The sequence below is a fragment of the Littorina saxatilis genome, linkage group LG9, assembly GCF_037325665.1.
Source record: "Littorina saxatilis isolate snail1 linkage group LG9, US_GU_Lsax_2.0, whole genome shotgun sequence".
NCBI lineage: Eukaryota > Metazoa > Mollusca > Gastropoda > Littorinimorpha > Littorinidae > Littorina > Littorina saxatilis.
This window is the reverse complement of record NC_090253.1, coordinates 19,650,905-19,672,511: the sequence shown is the minus strand read 5'-3', so window position 1 is coordinate 19,672,511 and position 21,607 is coordinate 19,650,905. Positions and strand designations below refer to the sequence as shown.

Here is a 21,607-nt window from a genome sequence, read left to right as displayed (position 1 = left end):
TCTCTTTGTCAATGGTATCTTTGTGTGTGCGCGTGCGTGCGTGTGTGTGTGTGTGTGTGTGTGTGTGTGTGTGTACTTTTAACATTGTACGCTAAGTTTTGCTTAGTGCTTGGGTTCTTGGTGTTATGTCTCAGTTAAATGTATGCTTTGTATGCTTGTTGATTTGTGCTAGTTTATTCTATAATGAATTTGTAAAGCGCCTGGAGCCAATTGATGGGACTCGCGCTATAGAAAAGTTATTTATTATTATTATTATTATTATTGTTTTGCGCTCGTAGAGAAAAGGAAAAAAAAAGATGGCAAACTGCCCCATGCAGTGCCACTACGGAGCATCCAATTTTGAGAGAGTTTTCCCCAACTTCCCCGCTTACGAATTTTGCCTAGCTAGGAAGCCAGAAGACAACCACAGTACCCAAATCATCTCTAACTGATAGAGGAATATTTGGAATCGGAACTCAACCGTGCGACGAGGCAGCGGGAGTTCCAGAAACGGAACAGTGTAAGAGGGACTTCGAAACCTAAACTGGTCAGCCGATTTGATGTTCATCCAGCGACCGCGTTCAGATGAGTACAACCTTACTGAGACACGATGCTCCACTCATATACTGGTATAGGACATTTATAAGCGGTGCACATCCAGGACGTTTACGAAAACGTTTTAACAAAATAGGTTCTGATTAAAAGTCACTTTTGAAACTTCTGTGAACATGCAGCAAGATAATGTTATGCTGTATTACTTCCATGTGTTGATTTATCAACTATTCTTTTTCTTAGTTTATCTCAAACTATTCCTTAATTATCAAGAAGACCGAATCATTTCATTTATGAACATATGATCAAGTAAGGCTACTCGGTACTGTTGAAGCCTCAACACTGATTATTGCTACAGTTACCTCCCATGAACATAGAAATGAAGCTGTCAGATGTAATTTTATTTGTTTAACTATCAGTATTTTGTTTATTTATTACTTTTACCGGACAAATTATAACATGCAAATTAGAACGAAAAACAACAATAATACTGGTGTAAGTTCCTTTACATATAGTACAACTTTAAAAGAGATGTTGTTGCTGTGTGTCTATATTTTTTATCAATGCAGAATCACAGTGGAAGGGAAGTCATTCTGGAGGAAGAAATTGCATATTAAATTAGAGTAATGTCCCGTACATTCTCCAGAGCATTTTCAACTTTCACATTAGAAACAGTCCTGTTCGATCGTTTCCTAGTGCTGGTAAGTCAAGAGCGAGTCTGTTTTTCTCTCACCCATATTCATCACAATCTAACCACAGGTTTTACTGGCATTTTGTAGGCTCATATTGTTGCAGTTTTATTTGATTATCAAACAGTGCAAAGTCCAGACATAGCACAACTCGTCTTCGTACTACCAGCAGTAGTTATCACTGCATTTGGTCCAGCATGAGGTAGTGCTACGACTTTGCAAGTTGTTGTTTTCTCTCTTAGCAGTAGTTAGCTTGTTTATGGTACTGCATGTTGCTTTATATAATAACTTATATTTAGTATTTGTTGTTCCTGTTTCATGTCAGACAAATTTGAAGCATTACTGATGGGCTTTTTTGTGCTTTTGTTCTTCTTCTTCTTCTTTCTTGATGTGGACTGGGTTCTTCCGAACGTCTGTAGTCCAGCGGCGGAGTACTGAGTAATTGGTTACTGGTGGTGGGTGACCCAATAACTCCGAGAAGATGTTGATGTCAATAACCGCAAGGCGCATGTTGCTGTTTACACACTTAAATTTAGTATTTGTTGTTCCTGTCGTTGAACCCTTTTTTGGTGTTATTAGGTGACAAGAATTATATATCGCGAAAAGGTATACTGTATCATTGGACAGAGATTGCTTCCACAGAGTTAATTTGGTCTTCTTAAAATGTGCAGCTGTGGACAAGTGTGACGCATAGCTTGGATTTTGTATAAACTTTACAACTGCAGCATTGAAGACTCAGTTACAATGATGAATAACAACAGTTTTGCATCTTTGCTTTCTTTCTTCTTTTTTTCATTTGCGTAAGCGCGTGTACCCGTGGTTTGTTAGATTGCGCCGTGCGGCCCTGGTCCTCCGTCTTCAGCATTCGGGGTTTTCTGTCGGGGTTACCTCACCCTTAGCTCATGGCCCGTACGTCCTACCCTGAGAGCACAGGAGGGAGGATTTGCCGGGATCCCACCCGGATTTTCCATGGATGAGTTGTTAGCCCTTCGCACAACCCCCAACCTGGAGGGCCAGGGTGTATACTTAGTCTGGCCCCATTCACCTCAGACCTGTCCGGCGTGGTTACACCTGCCAGGAGCACTATGAAGGCTCCGGCCGGCATAGCTCTTTGGATCATCAGGGCACGCAAGCTGCTACGCCACGGCAAGGCATATACGGGACCAGTAGCAGGCATCTTTGCTTGAAGCTATAGGGTCTGTGACAAGAGGCGTGCGCAGCTTATTGCACTTTTACTTTTGGGTACAGTTGAAGTCAGTTATTAGGCCAACAAAAAAATAGGTCTGTTTACGGTAACATAGGCCAAAATAATAGGGTCGGTAGGTCGGGATTTTTTTTTTTTTCAAAAAAACATTTTTACGTTATTTTGCAAAAAAAAACCCAAAGATTTTTTTTTTTTTTTTTTTTTTTTCCCCAAATGCCAAAAAAAAGTCTAGGGTCGCGCGAAAAAAATAGGGTCGGTCGGGTTACCGTAAACAGACTTTTTTTGGGGGGGCCTTATTATGCCATAGAAAGGGGTGATGGCAAGGGCAAGTTCGACTATAATTCACCTCAATTTTAAGACTCCCATCCTGATTTTCTTAGATTTTGAGTGGTTGTAATAGGGGAGTACCACTGTAGACAAACGACAACAGAAGATGTTCTTTTATTGGAGGTGCCCTCTGCCGAGAGCGGCTGTACATTTACAGGTACATAATTTGTACTGCTGTACATAAAGTAATATACACTGATGTGCATTTTGTTACACTGTCTGTGAGGTTAACGGCTTGGTCAGCACAATCTTTTGCCTTCTTGTGAATTCCTTCAAGTGCATCTTTTTTATTCACTTTGGTTTTTTTGCAATGTTGCACAATGTGTGTGTGTGTTAGTGTTATTGTGTTAGTGTATGTGTTAGTGTATATGTGTGTGTGTGTGTGTGTGCATGCATACATGCCTGCATAGACACCATTTTGTGTGCGTGTGTGCTTGCATGTGTGTCTGTGCATGTTATTTCAGCTTGCAAAATCAGAAAAATTTAATTAAATGATTTTATACAAACACACACACACTCACACACACACACACACACACACACATGTGCGCACATGCACACATACACACACACCTGTGCATACACTCACACCACACTTACACACACACACACACACACACACACACACACACACACACACACACACACACACACACAAGTGACGTTGCTGTTGTTGTTGCGGGGAAGGTGTTTTTACATTTAGTTAAGTTTTGACTAAATGTTTGAACGACTTATATAGAGGGGGAATCGAGACGAACGTCATGGTGTATGTGTGTGTGTGTGTCTGTGTGTGTGTGTGTAGAGCGATTCAGAGAAAACTACTGGATCGATCTTCATGTAACTTTACATGAGAGTTCCCTGTTAATGATATCACCATGTGAAAGTTGAGGCGGCACTGTCACACCCTCATTTTACAATCTTCTTCTTCTTCTTGGCGTTCGCAGAGGTTACACGATCAGTCCAGCACTGGTGATAAATGTTGTCGTTTTCTCCAACACCTGTCGACTGCCGTATAGTTTGGTCTGCAAGGGAGTTGGTGACGGCCACACTTCTTTTCGTTCCTCATCTAGTAAGGGACATCGCTGTAAGATGTGTTCCGCTGTTTGGTCTTCTTGACTGCAGGCACAGGTTGGTGATGGCGCCAGCTTGAACTTTCGGTTCATGTGAGCATTGAGCCTGTTGTGGCCAGTACGCAGCCTGATGAGGTTGACTTGCTGCTCTCTGGACATTGTGTGGTAGTCATCTCTGTTTGTCCTTGGCCTCATCAATGCCTTGATGATTGTCTTCTGCTCACTAAAGCTGACACTGTTTTCAGGTTGGTCTTCCACGGCTCCTTCTTTCGCCAGCTCATCTGCCCTTTCATTTCCTGGTATCCCACAGTGTGCTGGTATCCACTGGAGGACAACTCTTCTGGTTTGTCTGACCATCTGTAATGCTTTGGCCAGCTGTGGGAGTTTGTCGTTCTCTAGGGCCTGAAGGACTGAAAAGAAATTGATTGACATATTGGTAAAGCAATCTTCGATGGAGCATGGACTATGGGATTGCATTTCAGCTTGGAAGCTTAAAAATTAATTGATGATTTTGTTCATTAAAAATCTGAAAATTCTAATTGAAATTAAAATTTAGTAATCGATCCCAAATTGACTTTATCTTATTCTTTGTCATTTCCTTATTCCAAAAACATGCTCACAAGTGGATGAAATACTACAAGTGGATAACATTGTTCATTTGGCTCTATGGACGCCCATTTTTAACCACTTGCTTCCCTTTATATGCTAAACCGTCCATAGATCATCGTTCTCCCGAACTAACTCCTTAGTATGTCATCGAGAATAGAGGATTTTGGGATATCCTTTCATGCGCCTTTCGGCGATTGGTCAATGCATTTTGTATCAATAATGTCGGTCTAGTCTCGCTTGAAATTATCGCTACTTGATATTGCTTTCCAAACTTATATGAAGTGACCGGGAGCGTAGGGTCAGTTACTGAACTAGCCCTGAACAGTGAGATATGGAGAACAGTACACAAATACGAACGGAGAGACTCGGAAACTCGAGTCACTGAGTCGTCGCCACGCTCGAGAACTCAAGTGTAGTATTTGAAATTAAAATCTCCCTCGACTACAGTGCGACAAAATAGCTCAGTCGGTAGAGTCCTCGATTGACGGTGCGCTAGTCCTTACTTTTGTGGTCCCGGGTTCGATTCGCTTCGAGGGCAATTTTATTTTTTATTTTTTTCTGAACTCATCATTCTTGTATTTTATTCATTTGCTTCATTCCAAACGGTTTTCAACTTTTTCTTGTTTTCTTAACTCTATATACTTGTATTTTTTTCATTTTGATTTATCACAAAGATTTTGAGTCGTGTATTGAAAATCGAATATAGTGCATGAGTGCCATTGAAGAGCTTTCCCACAATCCCGTATTCTATTTTTAGTATTGGATATTCCCAAGGAAAGGTCAAAGGGCATATGTATCATCACGTGTGGACTGCATCCTGAACTCGGGTCAAAATGAGTTCGGCTCATTCTCTCCCTGACAGGATGCCTTGAGTTTCCTTGTCTGGCAAGGAAACCGATTTTTTTTTTACATATTTAGAGCTTTTTGTAATGTATTATTGATATAAGCAGATTCGCGATCGTCGATAATAATTTTTCATGGTGTTTTGTAATTTTTAAATTACAAAGGAAATGATATGTAAGACAGTTTCAAGCGAGCTAATTTTCGCGGCTGTATTTACTGTGCAAACAACTCTAAATATGGCAAAAGTCTCACGTGATAATCAACTGTTTGGTTTCGGCGCTAACTGGAGCAGACGATTTTTTTTGTAACCAGTTGACATTGATATGAAACCATATATTACGGTCTCCTTCCGGCAGCAGTCCCAAAATGTCCACTTGTTTTGACCTTAGAACGATGTCTTTATCATAACTGTGAAGAACAGAACGGAGATCACTGTCGAAGTTGGCCAATCTGCAATCATTTTCGTCTCGCGAACATTGCTCTCAAATTTAGATCAGTGCTCGCGAAAACCATTTGGGAGATAACTCTGTATTTTTGTTTTGATAGATTCGCGTAGGACTGTAGCGTCCGGTCAGGGAGAGAATGAGCCGAACTCATTTTGACCTGAGTTCGGGATGGTGTCGACTGCTGGTAATAGTACTTAGCTGCTTCTATTATGATAGGCTTCTGGTATGCTATATTTGGATTAAAAACAAGCTCAGAAAACAAAAAATATGAAAATTCTAATTAAAATTAAAAGTTCAGAAATCGAGTTAAAAATAAATTCTTCTTATTCTATATTATTTCCTGATTCCGAAAACATATACATATGTTATGATTGGACTAAAAACAAGCTAAGAAAATTAAAAGCAATTTAAATAGAGAAAAGCGCGCTATCCTATAAAGTCCTTTACTCTGCTGCGCTATACTGGTTTGTCACGTCAAGACATATATGCGAGCTGGCCATGCACTACTGCACCACACTGGCTTGTCACGTTCTGCACGCTTTTGTCGACGGGTTGACTAAATATAGTAATTACGCTTGACGCGACTTGTTTTATTCATTTTATTTTATTTTTTTACTTAAGTTGGTGTATTTATTATTTTATACACTTATTATTTTATACACTTATGAGAGTTGCCATGAACTTGTTTACATTGTTGCCATAATCATACACAAAATTGCACATGATAAACAACCAGTGTATTATGTTGTGCAGTGGCCAAGCACATGATGAGAAGATGTCCCGGTTACTGACCAGAGTGCCCAATGTCATGATCAGTCGACCGTGGAAGAGCGTCGTTCGACCGAACGCAGCTGCCAGCATGAGCCAACAATCCAAAGACCGTGACGGACACAGATACAAGGCGGTGATTTTTGACATGGGTGGGGTGATCCTGCCCTCACCGTTCGAGATGTTCAAAGGTATGTGAAGCAGTGGAATGTTGATTTTGGTTATACAGTGGAACCCCCTTTTCAGATCTCGAAAAATCTGAGAAAGTCAGGTCTTAAAATGGAGTGAGTCTTGAAATGGGGGTATTCTTCTTCTTCTTCAGCGTTCCAGAATTTTCTGGTTACGTGTGAGCTCGTTTGCCCATTTGGGTTCCCCACACTATGCTCTGAGAGCACAGTCAGCTTCACTCCGCTTTCGTTGAGTAGGCATGCTGAGTATTTTCGTGTTTCCATAACCCACCGAACTCTGACATGGATTACAGGATCTTTTCCGTGCGCACTTGGTCTTGTGCTTGCGTGTACACACGAAGGGGGTTAAGTCACTAGCAGGTCTGCACATAAGTTGACCTGGGAGATCGGAAAAATCTCCACTCTTAACCCACCAGGCGGCAGCGACCGGGATTCGAACTCACGACCTCCCGATTAGGAGGCCGACGTCTTACCACCACGCCACTGCGCCCGTCACGAAATGGGGGTAAATTTATAGAGGCTTTCAATAGAAAATCTGAGAAAACAATAAGGTCTTAAAAGGGAGGAAGTCTGAAATTGGGGGTGGGGGTTGGGGGAGGTCTTCACAGTGGGGTTCCACTGTATGGTGAAGGAGCCACCATTCAACCCACCCTCTGCCCTCTTATTTTTTGCTTATAAATATATATGTTATATTTCTCATACATTCTTTTTACGTAGCTTTCTCTTCTGAGTTATATTTGAATTGCACATTATTTGATCTTGTAGGGAAGGAGGGGGGGGGGGGGGGGGGGGGGCATGGGGGTAATGAGGAATCATGAAGTTTTTTTTCTTCTTTTCTTTAATGTTTCTTGCTCCCTGCCTCTGATCATTCGTTATCTCCCCCACGACTCTAATATTGTTTATGATGTAAGTATAAACTTGCAAAGTGCAGCCATATGACCTAGGCTTTGCAGATTAGGTTTGAAAGACAGAGGTTGATTTTGAACTTGTATTTGTTGTGCCAAGCACGCATTAATTAGGACTGCATGTTTTAAAGTTTGTGTCATATGGATATACCTCAAACAATTAATGGCTAGTAAAATATCACACACACACACTGACACACTCACACACACAAACACACACACACTGTCACACACACACACACACACACACACACACACACACACACACACACACCCACACACACACATACATATCCAATATGAACACTGTTTTATTGAAATCCATCTTTCAAGGACAACATACCATGTAAAAAGAAACACTTGGCAAACTTAAAAAATAAAAGAGATAAGAATGCTGGAATGCTTACATTCAGGGAAAAGTTTGGGAAACGTTCCTTAGTCTCTGATTATTATGAAAGGAAAAGGTTTAAAAATCAAAGGTATTGGCCATGTGGAAATTGGTTGAGGGATGGGAGTGGGTGGGTAGGTGGGTGGGAACTCAATCAATCTATCAATCAATCAATCAATCAATATGAGGCTTATATCGCGCGTATTCCGTGGGTACAGTTCTAAGCGCAGGGATTTATTTTTTAATTTTTAATATTTTATGCAATTTATATCGCGCACACATTCAAGGCGCAGGGATTTATTTATGCCGTGTGAGAAGAAAAGGAACTGAGAAGAACAGAAGCACATTTGCAAAGTTGATAGAAAAATGTGGAGGAGAGGAAAAATCAGTAGTTAAACAACAGGTGAGCAAATAAACAGATTTAAAAACGAATTAAAAAATAGAGAGCAAGAAAAAACTGTTGCAAGCTTTAATGCTAAAACACACAAAAAAGTATTAAAGAGCAAGTACAATTGACAAAATAGAAACATAAAATGAAGAAAACATTGCGGTAGAGCTTAGAAGATACCTCTTTTCCTTTACAGACTGTCTCGTAATTAATCAGTGATCCATCTAGGTTTTTACCTGGAATAAGAGCACCCTTCCAGTTGTACCCACACCAAAAATGAACAGAAGGTTACCTTTTAACTTTATGCAGATGAGAATTTTTATCCGGAATTGTTTTCTTATCTGACATGACATCAATGTCAGTCTGACAAATGAATTAACTAAGAAACTCGAGCTGCTCAGTACATTCAGGCTGTTTGATTTTTGATAGTGTTATTCTCGGTTTTCGGTCATTGGCACAGACTTTTTTCCCGCAGTGGGGCACAGTGGGGCACAGTGGGGCACAGTGGGGCACTGCGGTTATGAAATTAAAAGCCCCTCCTGTTTTTGGAACCGCAGGAGCTTTCTAGTTTGCTGTTAGGTAGATTTTTGGTTCCTCTTTCCTGTCATGCTCTCTTTTTCTTCATGAATTCTTTTCCTTTTTCTGCCTTCTTGCTCATTCACCTGTATTTTTTCCAAAAATCTCTTCTCTTTCCGCTTGTCTCGCGATTCATGTATAGTTTAATCTGTTAGTGTTCTGATGTAAGTCCAGCAGTAGATAGGTTAAGCCTATTTTAACACACTGGAAACTGGTAATCTTCCAGTAGGTATTAATTTAGTTTTACTAAAGCCTGCTGGGACACAAGTAATGGGTTAGTGCATTTGTAAACAGGAATCGCTTGACAAGTGGCCCCCTTCATCCCCCCCCCCCTTCCTCGTCCTGATATGGCTCTGCGTAGTCGGCTGGACGTTAAGCAACAAATAAACAAACAAACAAACAAACAGACTTTTTTGATCTGATGTACATGTATTGGTTTTACATTGGCCGGTTTGTCAACCGTCTGATAGTTTTCATATGTAGGAGGTCTTCTGACCATCAATTTTCCTACCAAGTTAGACAATATCAGCCAGCACATTTGGACCAATACACATGTTCAATCCAGATCAAACTGACTTTTTGTCCTCTGAGGCTGGGAACATCATTGTTGGTATGTATCCAAATGGAAGGGATGATTACATTCTAATTCAAAGCCTGGACAGATATTTACAAGGGAAGGAAGATATCTTTAACTAAAACACTGAAGCAACATTTGTTGACCAAAGTCCTACAATCCAAACAGACAACTTAATATTCACAGAAACAATTGTAAAGTAGCCATGTATTGCTACGAGTGTGCAGTTTTCACCTGTGATATACAGCACTTCATGTCTTGTAACATGATTGCCAAATCTGTAAAAGTTCGGGTTTATTTTAATGAAAAAGATGTACATGTAGTAAGATTAAATTGAGCAACAGTTAACACATTATGCAAACATATCCTTCACACTTGAAGACATTAAATGACATATGGTACAAAACAGAGTGGAAAACATTTTGGAACAAGTTCATGTCAAAGGTAATGCATGTACAGACAACTTTACATGAAGCAAAAGACAACAAGAAATGACTGCTGAAAATGTGTCACTCACATTATACCTCTTTGTGCACATACACATGTACCTTATCAACGCACAAGTGCATGTATGCATTGGAACACACAGACGCACATGCTAGCACACATGCACGCATACAGGCACACAAAAAAAGGTGTCTATACAGGCACACACACACACACACAATGTGCAACATTGCACATCATTGCAAAAAGCTGAAGAGAATGAAAAAAGATGCACTTGAAGGAATTCACCAGAAGGCAAAAGATTGTGCTGACCAAGCCGTTAACCTCACAAACTGTGTAACAAAATGCACATCAGTGTATATATATATCACATTATGTACAGCATTACAAATTTACCTGTAAATGTACAGCCGTTCTGGAGAGAGGGCACATCCAAATAACAGACATGTTATGTTGTCGTTTGTCTACAGTGGAACACCCCCCACCCCCGCCCTGTCACAACTCAAAATCTGAGAAAATCAGGACAGGGGTCTTAAAATGGAGGTAAATTAATATATTTTATGTTATCAACAGACAAATCTGAGAAAGCAGGATTTACAAATGTATATACAAATAAAAAACGATAAAAAACAAAAGGGGGAGGGGGGGGGGGTGGATTTTTATTTTTTTTTATTTTTTTTTTACCTGTCCCTCTCCTCAAAAGACACCTGCAGTGGTAGGACACTTTCGGCTGATCAAGGGTGTTGACAGGTACCAATGTACAGCAAAACGTCAACAGACAGAGATCCCAGGACCTTTCCTTTGGTTGAAAACAATGGGTTGAAAATGCTGGCACTTTAACATGCTAACCCAAAGCCTCCCAGAGCGCCCAATTTCATTGGCTAAATAATCTGTATGCAGATCCCATAGCGGCTGCATAAATCATCTGCAAACTCACTTTCCTCTTTTTGTACTCAGAGATGGGCTGGTTTGAGCAGATGAGAGGCGAGCCTGGCTATATTAGATCGTTCAGTTCACCTCATGGGAACTGCAAAGGAGACAGCATGATTCTGTACGAGAGACAACTGTTAACTGTATCCTACATTGCAAATTGCACGGACCTGCAAGATTGGATCCTGCAAACGCAAGTACCAGCGCGACACGCAGCGAGCGGGAAGATGACTATCCAGTAAAATCAAATCCAAAAACAAAGAGACTGTAAAAGACTGAGTGGAAAACAATGGGTTGAAAATGCTGGCACTTTAACATGCTAACCCAAAGCCTTACAGTCTTTTACAGTCTCTTTGTTTTTGAATTTGATTTTACTGGATAGTCTTCCCGCTTTTTTCTTTTTTTTGTATCCAGTAAAATAACAGGTCCGTGGCAAATTGCATTCAACTTTTTTAAACCAGAGGAATTTGTAATACACTAAGGCTCCTCTGATATAAGGTCATGTCAAAATAAAGGACACCGGCCTCTTTCGTCCCATGGTCTGTTATCTTGAAACAGTATAATTATCTGCCATGAGAGGACTGCAGGTGCGGTACAGGGGCACTTTGGGCTGTGTCTTCTCATAATAGGTTCACTATAGTTAGAGTTATTCAAACAGAAAATGAAGATTGTTTTGAAGGCACAGTCCTCCTGTGAAAACCTTTCGGTGCATCATCTCAGATTTTCCGCCAGACTTTTACATGGAATAATGCTATTCAACTTGGACACTCTACAATGGAAATGAAAAGTCTGGGTGACTTCTGTGCAGAGTTGGAATTTGTTGATGAATTGAGTTTTTAAACGGACACGAGCAGCTATTCAGTTTTGAAATTACAGTTACTGTAGCAAATAAACCGTGCACTGGCGACTGCACTGCACGTCAGTGAGAGCGAACAACAAAAAGGCCAAAAAGCACTGTACTCACGTCAAAATGATGAACACGGAACAAATGTGACCCTCCACCACGAAATGAGTCGCATGTCACCTCACGCGGTTCTGCGCTAGGCATAATATAAGTCCGGGGGGTGTCTAGTAACAGTGTGAGGGTCACCATAGTCACAGGCTTATAACTCGAAAAGTGTTCACTCTTTTCTAAAACGGTTTTTACCACTGGATAGAGAATAAAAAAAACTCTTTAAGAAAATGTAAAAATATGAAAATCATGAAAAGGTGACATGCGACTCATTCCGTGGTGGAGGGTCACAAATAACGGCGACGTTTTAACCTCTTGGGTCTTCTTCGTTGTTCTGTCAGTGATTCTTCTTTTTATCGTTGTTCTGTCATCTTTCTTCTTCTTTTTGTTCTGTCATCTTTCTTCTTCTTTTTGTGTGTGTACGAATCTTTTCGTGCCTGAAGAAGACCCAAGAGGTTGAAACGTCGCCGTTATTTGTTCCGTGTTCGTCATTTTAACGTGAGTACGGTGCTTTTTGGTCTTTTTGTTGTGAAATTAGTTCATGAAACCGGCACATCTTACTATCCAAAGACGGTTGGCCTAGTGGTAAGGCATCCGCCCCGTGAGCGGGAGGTCGTGGGTTCGAACCCCGGCCGGGTCATACCCAAGACTTTAAAATTGGCAATCTAGTGGCTGCTCCGCCTGGCGTCTGGCATTATGGGGTTAGTGCTAGGACTGGTTGGTCCGGTGTCAGAATAATATGACTGGGTGAGACATGAAGCCTGTGCTGCGACTTCTGTCTTGTGTGTGGCGCACGTTATATGTCAGAGCAGCACTGCCCTGATATGGCCCTTCGTGGTCGGCTGGGCGTTAAGCAAACAAACAAACAAACTATGCAAAGAAAGCAGTCAGGATGTGGATTTTTGGTATGTGTCCAAGTGGAGGGATATTCTTGTCCCAAATAAAAGTGTATTCAATACATCATATATATCTCAATTGGCAAGAAGTTCTTGGGAGTTTTGTTGCACTGGTAAAATACTGTTTTAGACAGATTTCAAAGGCCAGATCGTTTGATCGGTTACCTGGGGAATCAGAATAATAATGTATCCCATCAAAAGACATCAGAAAGATTCCGTTGTTTCCTTGTCACATGCAAATCACACAGTAATACAATTGTTGAAAACAAATATTATATTTTATGGATAACATGGCGGGGGGGGGGGGGGGGATAAAGAGTGCGGAGATATTATGCAAGGGTGTTTAACATTGAGCAGCACAAGATCACAAACAAAGAAGCGTTCAGTCCTGAGTTCTCAGGGTAGGGCACCAAACGGAAAAATTGCACACTGTGTAAACTGTGTATATGCATGATTCAGATTGTACAACCTGCGAAACCAGCGACATTTTTAAAAAGCAATCGTAAAGCTTTGATTCTGTACAAAAGCTTTGGGAGAAAGCCAGAAAATAGTGTTGAAAAGTCACAAGTGAAATATGTTCAGGAAAACCTATTTCAACTCAGTATTATACGTCGTACCTGACAACTCAAATACGCGTGTATACAAAGTCAAAAAGATGTTACAGTTTCTGATTCATTATAACACTTTTGTTGTTGTTGTAGTGTAGATTGAATTCATTATGAACTGCAATCTTTTATAAGGCTTTAAAACAAACAAGAAGGCTTGAGTCATATCAAGAGATTTAAACTGTGAGTGGTAGGCAGAAAGAGAAACAAAACTGACACAGTTTGACTTTAAACTGTGACGCACGTATATCCAGAGCAACTTGCGCTCGAACACCAAGAGGAAAAGTCATATTCAGTGCAGGTTACACATAAAATCAGCGATTGAGGCAGTCTTTACAAATAAAAACAAGTCGCGTAAGGCGAAAATACAATATTTAGTCAAGTAGCTGTCGAACTCACAGAATGAAACTGAACGCAATGCCATTTTTCAGCAAGACCGTATACTCGTAGCATCGTCAGTCCACCGCTCATGGCAAAGGCAGTGAAATTGACAAGAAGAGCGGGGTAGTAGTTGCGCTAAGAAGGATAGCACGCTTTTCTGTACCTCTCTTTGTTTTAACTTTCTGAGCGTGTTTTTAATCCAAACATATCATTTCTATATGTTTTTGGAATCAGGAACCGACAAGGAATAAGATGAAAGTGTTTTTAAATTGATTTGGACAATTTAATTTTGATAATAATTTTTATATATTTAATTTTCAGAGCTTGTTTTTAATCCGAATATAACATATTTATATGTTTTTGGAATCAGCAAATGATGGAGAATAAGATAAACGTAAATTTGGATCGTTTTATAAATTTTTATTTTTTTTTACAATTTTCAGATTTTTAATGACCAAAGTCATTAATTAATTTTTAAGCCACCAAGCTGAAATGCAATACCGAAGTCCGGGCTTCGTCGAAGATTACTTGACCAAAATTTCAACCAATTTGGTTGAAAAATGAGGGCGTGACAGTGCCGCCTCAACTTTCACGAAAAGCCGGATATGACGTCATCAAAGACATTTATCAAAAAAATGAAAAAAACGTTCGGGGATTTCATACCCAGAAACTCTCATGTCAAATTTCATAAAGATCGGTCCAGTAGTTTAGTCTGAATCGCTCTACACACACACACACACACACACACACAGACACACGCACATACACCACGACCCTCGTTTCGATTCCCCCTCGATGTTAAAATATTTAGTCAAAACTTGACTAAATATAAAAACCCACCCAAGTAAGGTATGTTATAGGAACGTTTAATGATCGAAAAAGCAAAACGTCACGTTCACTGATCTTCGACCTAGCGGTTGGCAGTCTATTTGCTTTTGGATTTGAGGCAGTCTTTAAAAAGTCACAGTCAAAGTTGCAGGTCCTGCATTATGTTTCTTTTTGCCATGCTCAGTGTCATAGTAACCATTAAGACTCCGAGGAACACAAACACTTGAAGAATGCGGATCAAGCTTGATCACTTTCACACCAATCACTGGTCAAGAGTGTTTAACGGACTTAGCCTTTAGTGAAGTAAAGTTCGGATGTATGTTAAACAACTCCAGAACACATGTTTGGGAGTACAGAGGCAGAGCTCGCCTCGCATTGAACACATACACATCAAAATCAAGTATGGCTTGATTTGATATTTAGCTTTTAACTCTGTTCATTATGTCAGTCAAAAATCCACTTGAAACTTGGGTAAGGACTTCAGGCATGATCTTGAGATGTACAGTGTATTACTGTTCAGAGTGTAAACATCCTGAACAGAGGGTACGCCGAACGGAGTGCTGAATGTTTCGTTGGGTATACCAGAAGATACTGATTTACTCATTTGAGCACAGCCTAGACAAAGGCTTACTCGGTAGCTCAAAGTATGAAAACGAAGGCCATCTGCAATCTGGGGACATTTTTTTGTGCCTGTCATCACAGGTACCACTCACTGTATGGTCAGATGGTGACTCACAGTGTGATATTACCTGGGATGGCGTTTGGCGTCAGCGGTCAGCAAAACGCCTACACTTCTTTCAAATCAATACAAAATGTGCTGCCATTTTCACAGATCTGCCAAACTTTCTTCAGGGTGGGAGAAAGATGACACCAAGGACGGCCTTAAACGTCTGAAATTACCAACACTTTCATGGCCATTTGCAGAAGAAAATAGATCTTAGCATAACTGACCTGTGCTACTAGAAATGCTTGACCAGAAGTATGCCCAGATCAAGAGTGAAGAAGGCACTGAGTGACAGCTGGGAAACAGTTGTGTTCAGTGCTTCGGGGACCTCGGACTGCTTCTCAAGAAGTATATACGCCTAAATGCTTCTGATCAGTGGGCACATGGACTCTTCTGCTTGTGCAGAACACTCCGTAACATAGTCCCGCTGCATCTTGGTTCCTTGGTCACGGAGTACTCAGCCTCTGCAGAGTAGTTCCCAAGCGAGAGCTTTGCAATGCCTTAATTTACTTAAACCTGAACTGTAGTCAAGTTGTACTCTGTGTTGAAGTTTGTTTCTGTAGACGTCTTAGGACACCGGCTCCCTGTTTTTCTAAGAGCAAGCAGTCACATAGTCCTGGTGCATCTTGGTCAAGGAATAACAGAGTAGCTCCCAAGCGAGAGCTTACAACGCCTTAAACCTGAACTGTAGTCAAGTTGTACTCGGTGTTGAAGGTCTTTCTGTAGACGTCTTCGGACACGGGCTCTCTGTTCTCCTCAGAGCACTCAGACACGTAGTCCTGGTGCATCTTGGTGATGTTGAGGTCCTGACCCGGCGTCGTCAATGAGTTCTCGCAGGTCTTCGTGTAGATGTCGATGATGAGGAAGGACTCTATGTGGTTGCGGACCCTGTCCTTGTCTTCGGGTCGCGTCTTGTTGTGAGGGGGGTGGGCGCCTCTTTTATCCCACATCCCTTTGCCCCGCTTGCGTTTCTCCATGGCGATGCGCACAGCTTTGTCAGAAACATCCAGCGTGGCCAGGTAGAAGCCTTTGCAGACGCGGACTCGCTCGCCTTCAACGCGGAAGGTGTACTCGCGGGAACACTCTCGCGTATGCTTCATGGTCTTGGCGGGTTTCTCCTTAATGCTCTGGCAGTAGTAGTACAGTCGCTTCACGTACGAGTTCAAGCTCCAGAAGTGTTCGAAAATAGCCTGACGCTGTTTGGTGGAGATGTTGGTTGAGCAGTTATAGCGGCACTTTGAGCAGTCCTTCTCCTGTATCTTACGCTCCGGGTACGTTTTGCCTGACGGAGTCGTGTACTGCTTCCCGTACAGCCTCAGGGTTTTTCTCTTCTCACGGTTCTGCAGGGAGGTGGAGAGGTGGGTGGATTTCACCTTGGCTTTCTTGCTGCTGGATGATTTTGAAGGAGAAAGGCTGTCATTAGCACTCGTAGGGGAGCTGGAACTATCATTTGTCATCTCGTCACCACTGTCTTTGAGTGTGGAGTCATGAGCAAAGTCAGAAGTATGTCCGCTATTTTCTGCGCCTTCGTCTGCGTATGGGACATTGGACTGGGTTTGAGCTGCTTCACCAAAATAAGCATCCAGACTTTTACTGAGTTCTCCGTTCTGGGCAGCATCAGTAACTTCGTCCAGAAATTCTTCGCTGATCACAAACGCTGGTTCAACTTCTTTTTCTTCTTCCTCTTCTTTTTCTTCTACTTCATCAGGGACGTTCGATTCCAGCTTGATTCTTTTTCTGGGACAGTCCTGTTTCCGTTTCCTTTTGTTGGGATTTTCTTTCTCTGACAGAGCTGAGTTAAAGCTCCACCCATTGGAAAGAGGCGAGCCGAGTGGCGAGCTTAGTGCTTGAAGTAAAATGTGTTCAATCTTGTTCGAGCGACTTTGCTGCTGCTGATGATGATATGAAGGCAGTTGTGATGAAGAACGTTGGGAAGAGGTTGTCTTTTTACGTAGGTCAAGCCCTTCCTGCAGATCGCTGGCCATGAAGAGCTGAGCCATGATACTTTTAGGTTTTCTCGGTACACCTGCTGCTGATTTGTCTGCGGATGACCGTCTTTTTTTCTTGGTGCGGTTCCTCGGGTCAGGAATCACCAGCGTACTAGCCTTGGTAACTTTGAGCGCTGTGGATTTGAGGTCCGTTGACTTTCTCTTACCCTGTACGGCGAAGGATCTAGCCTTCTGGTGTGCTAGTGTTCTGAGAGTCTGGTCAGCTAGGGTCGCCGTTTTCAGATCGAACTCGCTTCTGATGCTATTCTCTGCCGCGTTCCTTGATGTCAGATCCACCGGTGCCCTTGGAACAGACAGTGTACCGAGGGTTTCCACCCCGAACAGCTTTGAACCAAGCACGGGTGGTATTGCAGGATTTTTCACTCTGAGATCTTTAGGGGTAGAGTGCAGCTTGAAGTCCTGAAACAAGCTAGATTTACACTCTGCAGGATAGGGTCTGTGTTTCTTGACGCTGAGATCCTGAGGGAGGTCCTGAGACAGAAGTGAGGCCGGCTTCTTCAGTGAGAGATCCATGCTGGAATGTTCTTCAGTGGAGAATTGAGCGTTGTCAAGGAGTCGAGGATACCGAGGACACTAAGCCTGTATTGTATGTTGATGGTGCGGACCGTTGGCCATGGCCTTGTGTCCTTTTTTCAGCTGCCTGCAAATAGAAAGAAAATGAAATGTTTTACATGGTGGTGGTGGAGGTGGTGCTGGTGGTTTTTGTTTTACTATACTGTCGATTGTTTTCAAAACCAGGGTTTTCTTTAAGTCATTATAATGCACCCCCTCCCCCCGCCTCCTCGCATTGAACAAATGTCATACTACCATGGCATGATGCTGTCCTGCTCAAGGTTGAGAGAGGGACACAGACACAGAGAGAGTGAGAATTTTCACACCCAAGCTTACTAAACTCACGGACCCATGGCCCATCTAAACTTTGCACCCTAAAAGACGGTCAAATCTGACGTGTGTGCGCGTATTCTGATGAGCTAATTGGACGTTGCTACCATATTTCGTAGCACAATCGTGGTTTTGTGAACATCCTTTTGGCTTGATGTTAAGGAATGAAACTGAAAGCAAAACAAACAAAAAAACAAAAGGATGGAGCGAGGGGAGAAGAAAGGGGTAGGGGGTGAGGATGGGGGTGGTAGTGATGAAGTTGAAGGCAAGAAGGGTGGAGATTCAGTCCCAGCTGCACTATCCCCCCCCCCCCCCCCCCCCCCTGTGTGTTTGGATTCTTTGACATCTCGACGGAGTCTCTTTACCTGCGTGTGATATCGATTTTTCTGCAAAAGAAATTAACTCTGGAAGTAATTTTTCGGTAGATCGCTGAAAAACGTTTAAGCCTATGTACACATTAAGACTAGAGAGGGACAGAGAGAGAGTGTGTGTGTGTCTGTCTGTCTGTCTGTCTGTGTCTGTCTGTGTCTGTCTGTCTGTCCGAGCTGTCTGTGAGTGTGAGAGATAGAGATAGAGAGTGTGTTTGTGTGTGTGTGAGGTACGTACCTCCTTTGTCTGTATCTATGTGTGTGTGTGTGTGTGTGTGTGTGTGTGTGTGTGTGTGTGTGTGTGTGTGTGTGTGTGTGCCTGTCTCTATGTGTTGTGTGTTATGTCCACCCCAACCACACAAAGAAAGCATACACTCCACTTCAACGTCCAAGCTGTCGCGAGTCACTGTCACGTCACGACGGCTACACCGTGGCGATCAGCTGTTCCCACTCTCCATCGCTCTTCATTGAGGCTACCACTGCGGCCATCGGGCGGTAGTAGCAACAGCAGCTGTGCTGTTGTTGTTACTGCTGTTGCTGCTTTTTACTGCCGGATTCTAATTGCATGTGCTGCCGCTGAGGGATCGGGGGAGGGGAGAGGGGGCAGATGCCCGAATAGCTTTCATTCACGATAGGAACTGTTGGGCTCATGTGCTTACTGCGACCTGTGTCAGTATCTAGCGATTCATATGAACAAACCATAACGCCTTTTAAACGCCTTAATGATCATTAAGGATAAACGAGAGTACGTACGAGGGTGAATGTGAGGGTGCGGGTATGGATATGTGTGGTTGGGTTATGTGTGTATTGATGTGTACTTTTATATGCCTATGTGTTCTGAGAGTGTGTTTTTATGTGATGTTTTTTTTATGTGATGTTACACACGAGCCAAAATACAAATTTCTGTTTGTTACATTCAGACAATAAAGTTTTATTGAATTGAATTGAATGGAAAATTCTTATCAACACGATATGAAAAGTCCAGAAGTCATAACTGAGCTGTACATGTATAGCCATATATATATATATATATATACGACTTGTGTCTGTCTGTCTGTCTGTCTGTCTGTCTGTGTGTGTGTGTATGTGTGTATTCGCCATGCACGGCCAAAGATCTCGATGGATCTGCTTCAAATTTGGTGTCCATATTCAGATACACCCCGCACAAAATCTGGTCGATGAGATATTTCAATACGTGCTCTCAGCGCGCAGCGCAAACCGATTTTGTTTTTTTGGGGGGGATCAACTACCATAACTCTTCCTTATCTGCTCCATGTTTTCAGCGTTTACCTCCCTTCCTTCGTATAGTATCAGGGGGCATCTTCGGATATTCCCGGCGTTCTGTTACTATTTTTAGAAGGTCACCGCAGTGTCCAGAACGTAAATTGGACCCGTAAATTATCCTCACTGTAAAAGTGCAAAGGTCGAATCAATTTATAGCCACGCGAAAAATACACTGTCATCTATCTCTCTATATATACGGCTTCTCTGTGTTTGTGTGTGTGTGTGTGTGTGTGTGTGTGTGTGTGTGTGTGTGTGTGTGTGTGTGTGTGTGTGTGTGTGTCTCTCTATGTGGGCAACACCTGTGGATTGTTCAGTTCTGTTTGTGATGTGGTCTGGCGGCTTTTGTGTAATTGTATGTACTGGCCTTCCTTTGAGAAGCCATAACAGTTCATAAGGGCTTAGAGATAAGCTCTAACTTGCTCAGTCCTGTTTAAGTGGAGTTCGCCTCCAAAGGTGATTAATACGGTTACATTCGTCGACAAGGATGGGACTCGATATGGTCAGGAATGGCATTATGGCCACTGAATCATTTTCGTGCTGTTCCCATTCCACGAATCTGGGAGGGACCTAAGCTTGGCGGGTCCATTGTTCGGACCCGGCGAAGCCGGCGTACGGCTCTAAGTACTTCTTCCCGGCGAAGCCGGCTACCCGGCGAAGCGGGTATTCATCTAGTATATATATATATATATATGGGACACTTGAAAAGCACTTAAATGGAATGTCAGGAAGTTTTTATAAAATAATGATAATAATAATACTAATTATACGCACATATCTCACCTCAAGGCGCACTCATACACAATCTTTTGCATTAACGACTCAAGCATACTCATATACACTTACACATACATTACATGAAGATAAGAAGGCAACAACACAAGCCTTAAGTACGCGTTGATACACAACTATTTTACTCGGTTGTTATATTGTCGGGGATATCTTTAAAAGTACCGGCACGGTTGGCCTAGTGGTAAGGCGTCCGCCCCGTGATCGGGAGGTCGTGGGTTCGAACCCCGGCCGGGTCAAACCTAAGACTTTAAAATTGGCAATCTAGTGGCTGCTCCGCCTGGCGTCTGGCATTATGCATATGGGGTTAGTGCTAGGACTGGTTGGTCCGGTGTCAGAATAATGTGACTGGGTGAGACATGAAGCCTGTGCTGCGACTTCTGTCTTGTGTGTGGCGCACGTTATATGTCAAAGCAGCACCGCCCTGATATGGCCCTTCGTGGTCGGCTGGGCGTTAAGCAAACAAACAGAACAAACAAACAAAATAATCTTTAAAAGGTGTATGCAAAGTCCGAGTCGGGCCTGACTAAAATACGTCAACGTCTTTCGCGTCGAGAAGAGCATCAGATCAGCATGAGACCGAAATCCAAGACCGGCGAATGAAATAACTGCAGAAAAACACTTGCACCCAGCCGGCGGACTTTTCTTGTGACAAGAGAGGAATCTTGTAGGCAGGTTAAAATGAAAGCGCTATCATGACGTGAGCGTATCCCCGGAACTGACCTCAGCGGCGAAAAGGTTTAGAAAATCGCAGGTAAGTATAGAGGGAAACAGAAATTATCAGCAAAACCTCTCGTTATACCCCTCGTAAATTCCCAGCATGATTTTAAGTTCAACGGATAACGTTTGGTGTCGAAGAAACGCCGTAACATATTTATTTCAAATCACACAAAAACTTTGCCTTAATTTCGGTAAATTTGGCGAAATGTTTTATGACAAGGGAAAGGTGACACCAAGGACTCCCCAAAAATTCTGAAAATTGCCAAAACTTGCACGGTCATTTTGGCAA

General features: G+C 42.3%; 1 protein-coding gene across 1 annotated transcript in view; it reads left to right on the top strand.

The window, feature by feature from the left end:
- Positions 1 to 1,133: 1,133 nt before the first annotated feature.
- Positions 1,134 to 21,607, top strand: part of LOC138975551 (acyl-CoA dehydrogenase family member 10-like) — a 66,941-nt gene continuing 46,467 nt past the window's right edge. The window contains exons 1-2 of the mRNA XM_070348261.1: positions 1,134 to 1,232; positions 6,473 to 6,678. Coding sequence (XP_070204362.1) covers positions 6,495 to 6,678 — 184 coding nt within the window. The 5' untranslated portion in view covers positions 1,134 to 1,232; positions 6,473 to 6,494. The remainder of the gene's footprint in view (positions 1,233 to 6,472; positions 6,679 to 21,607) is intronic.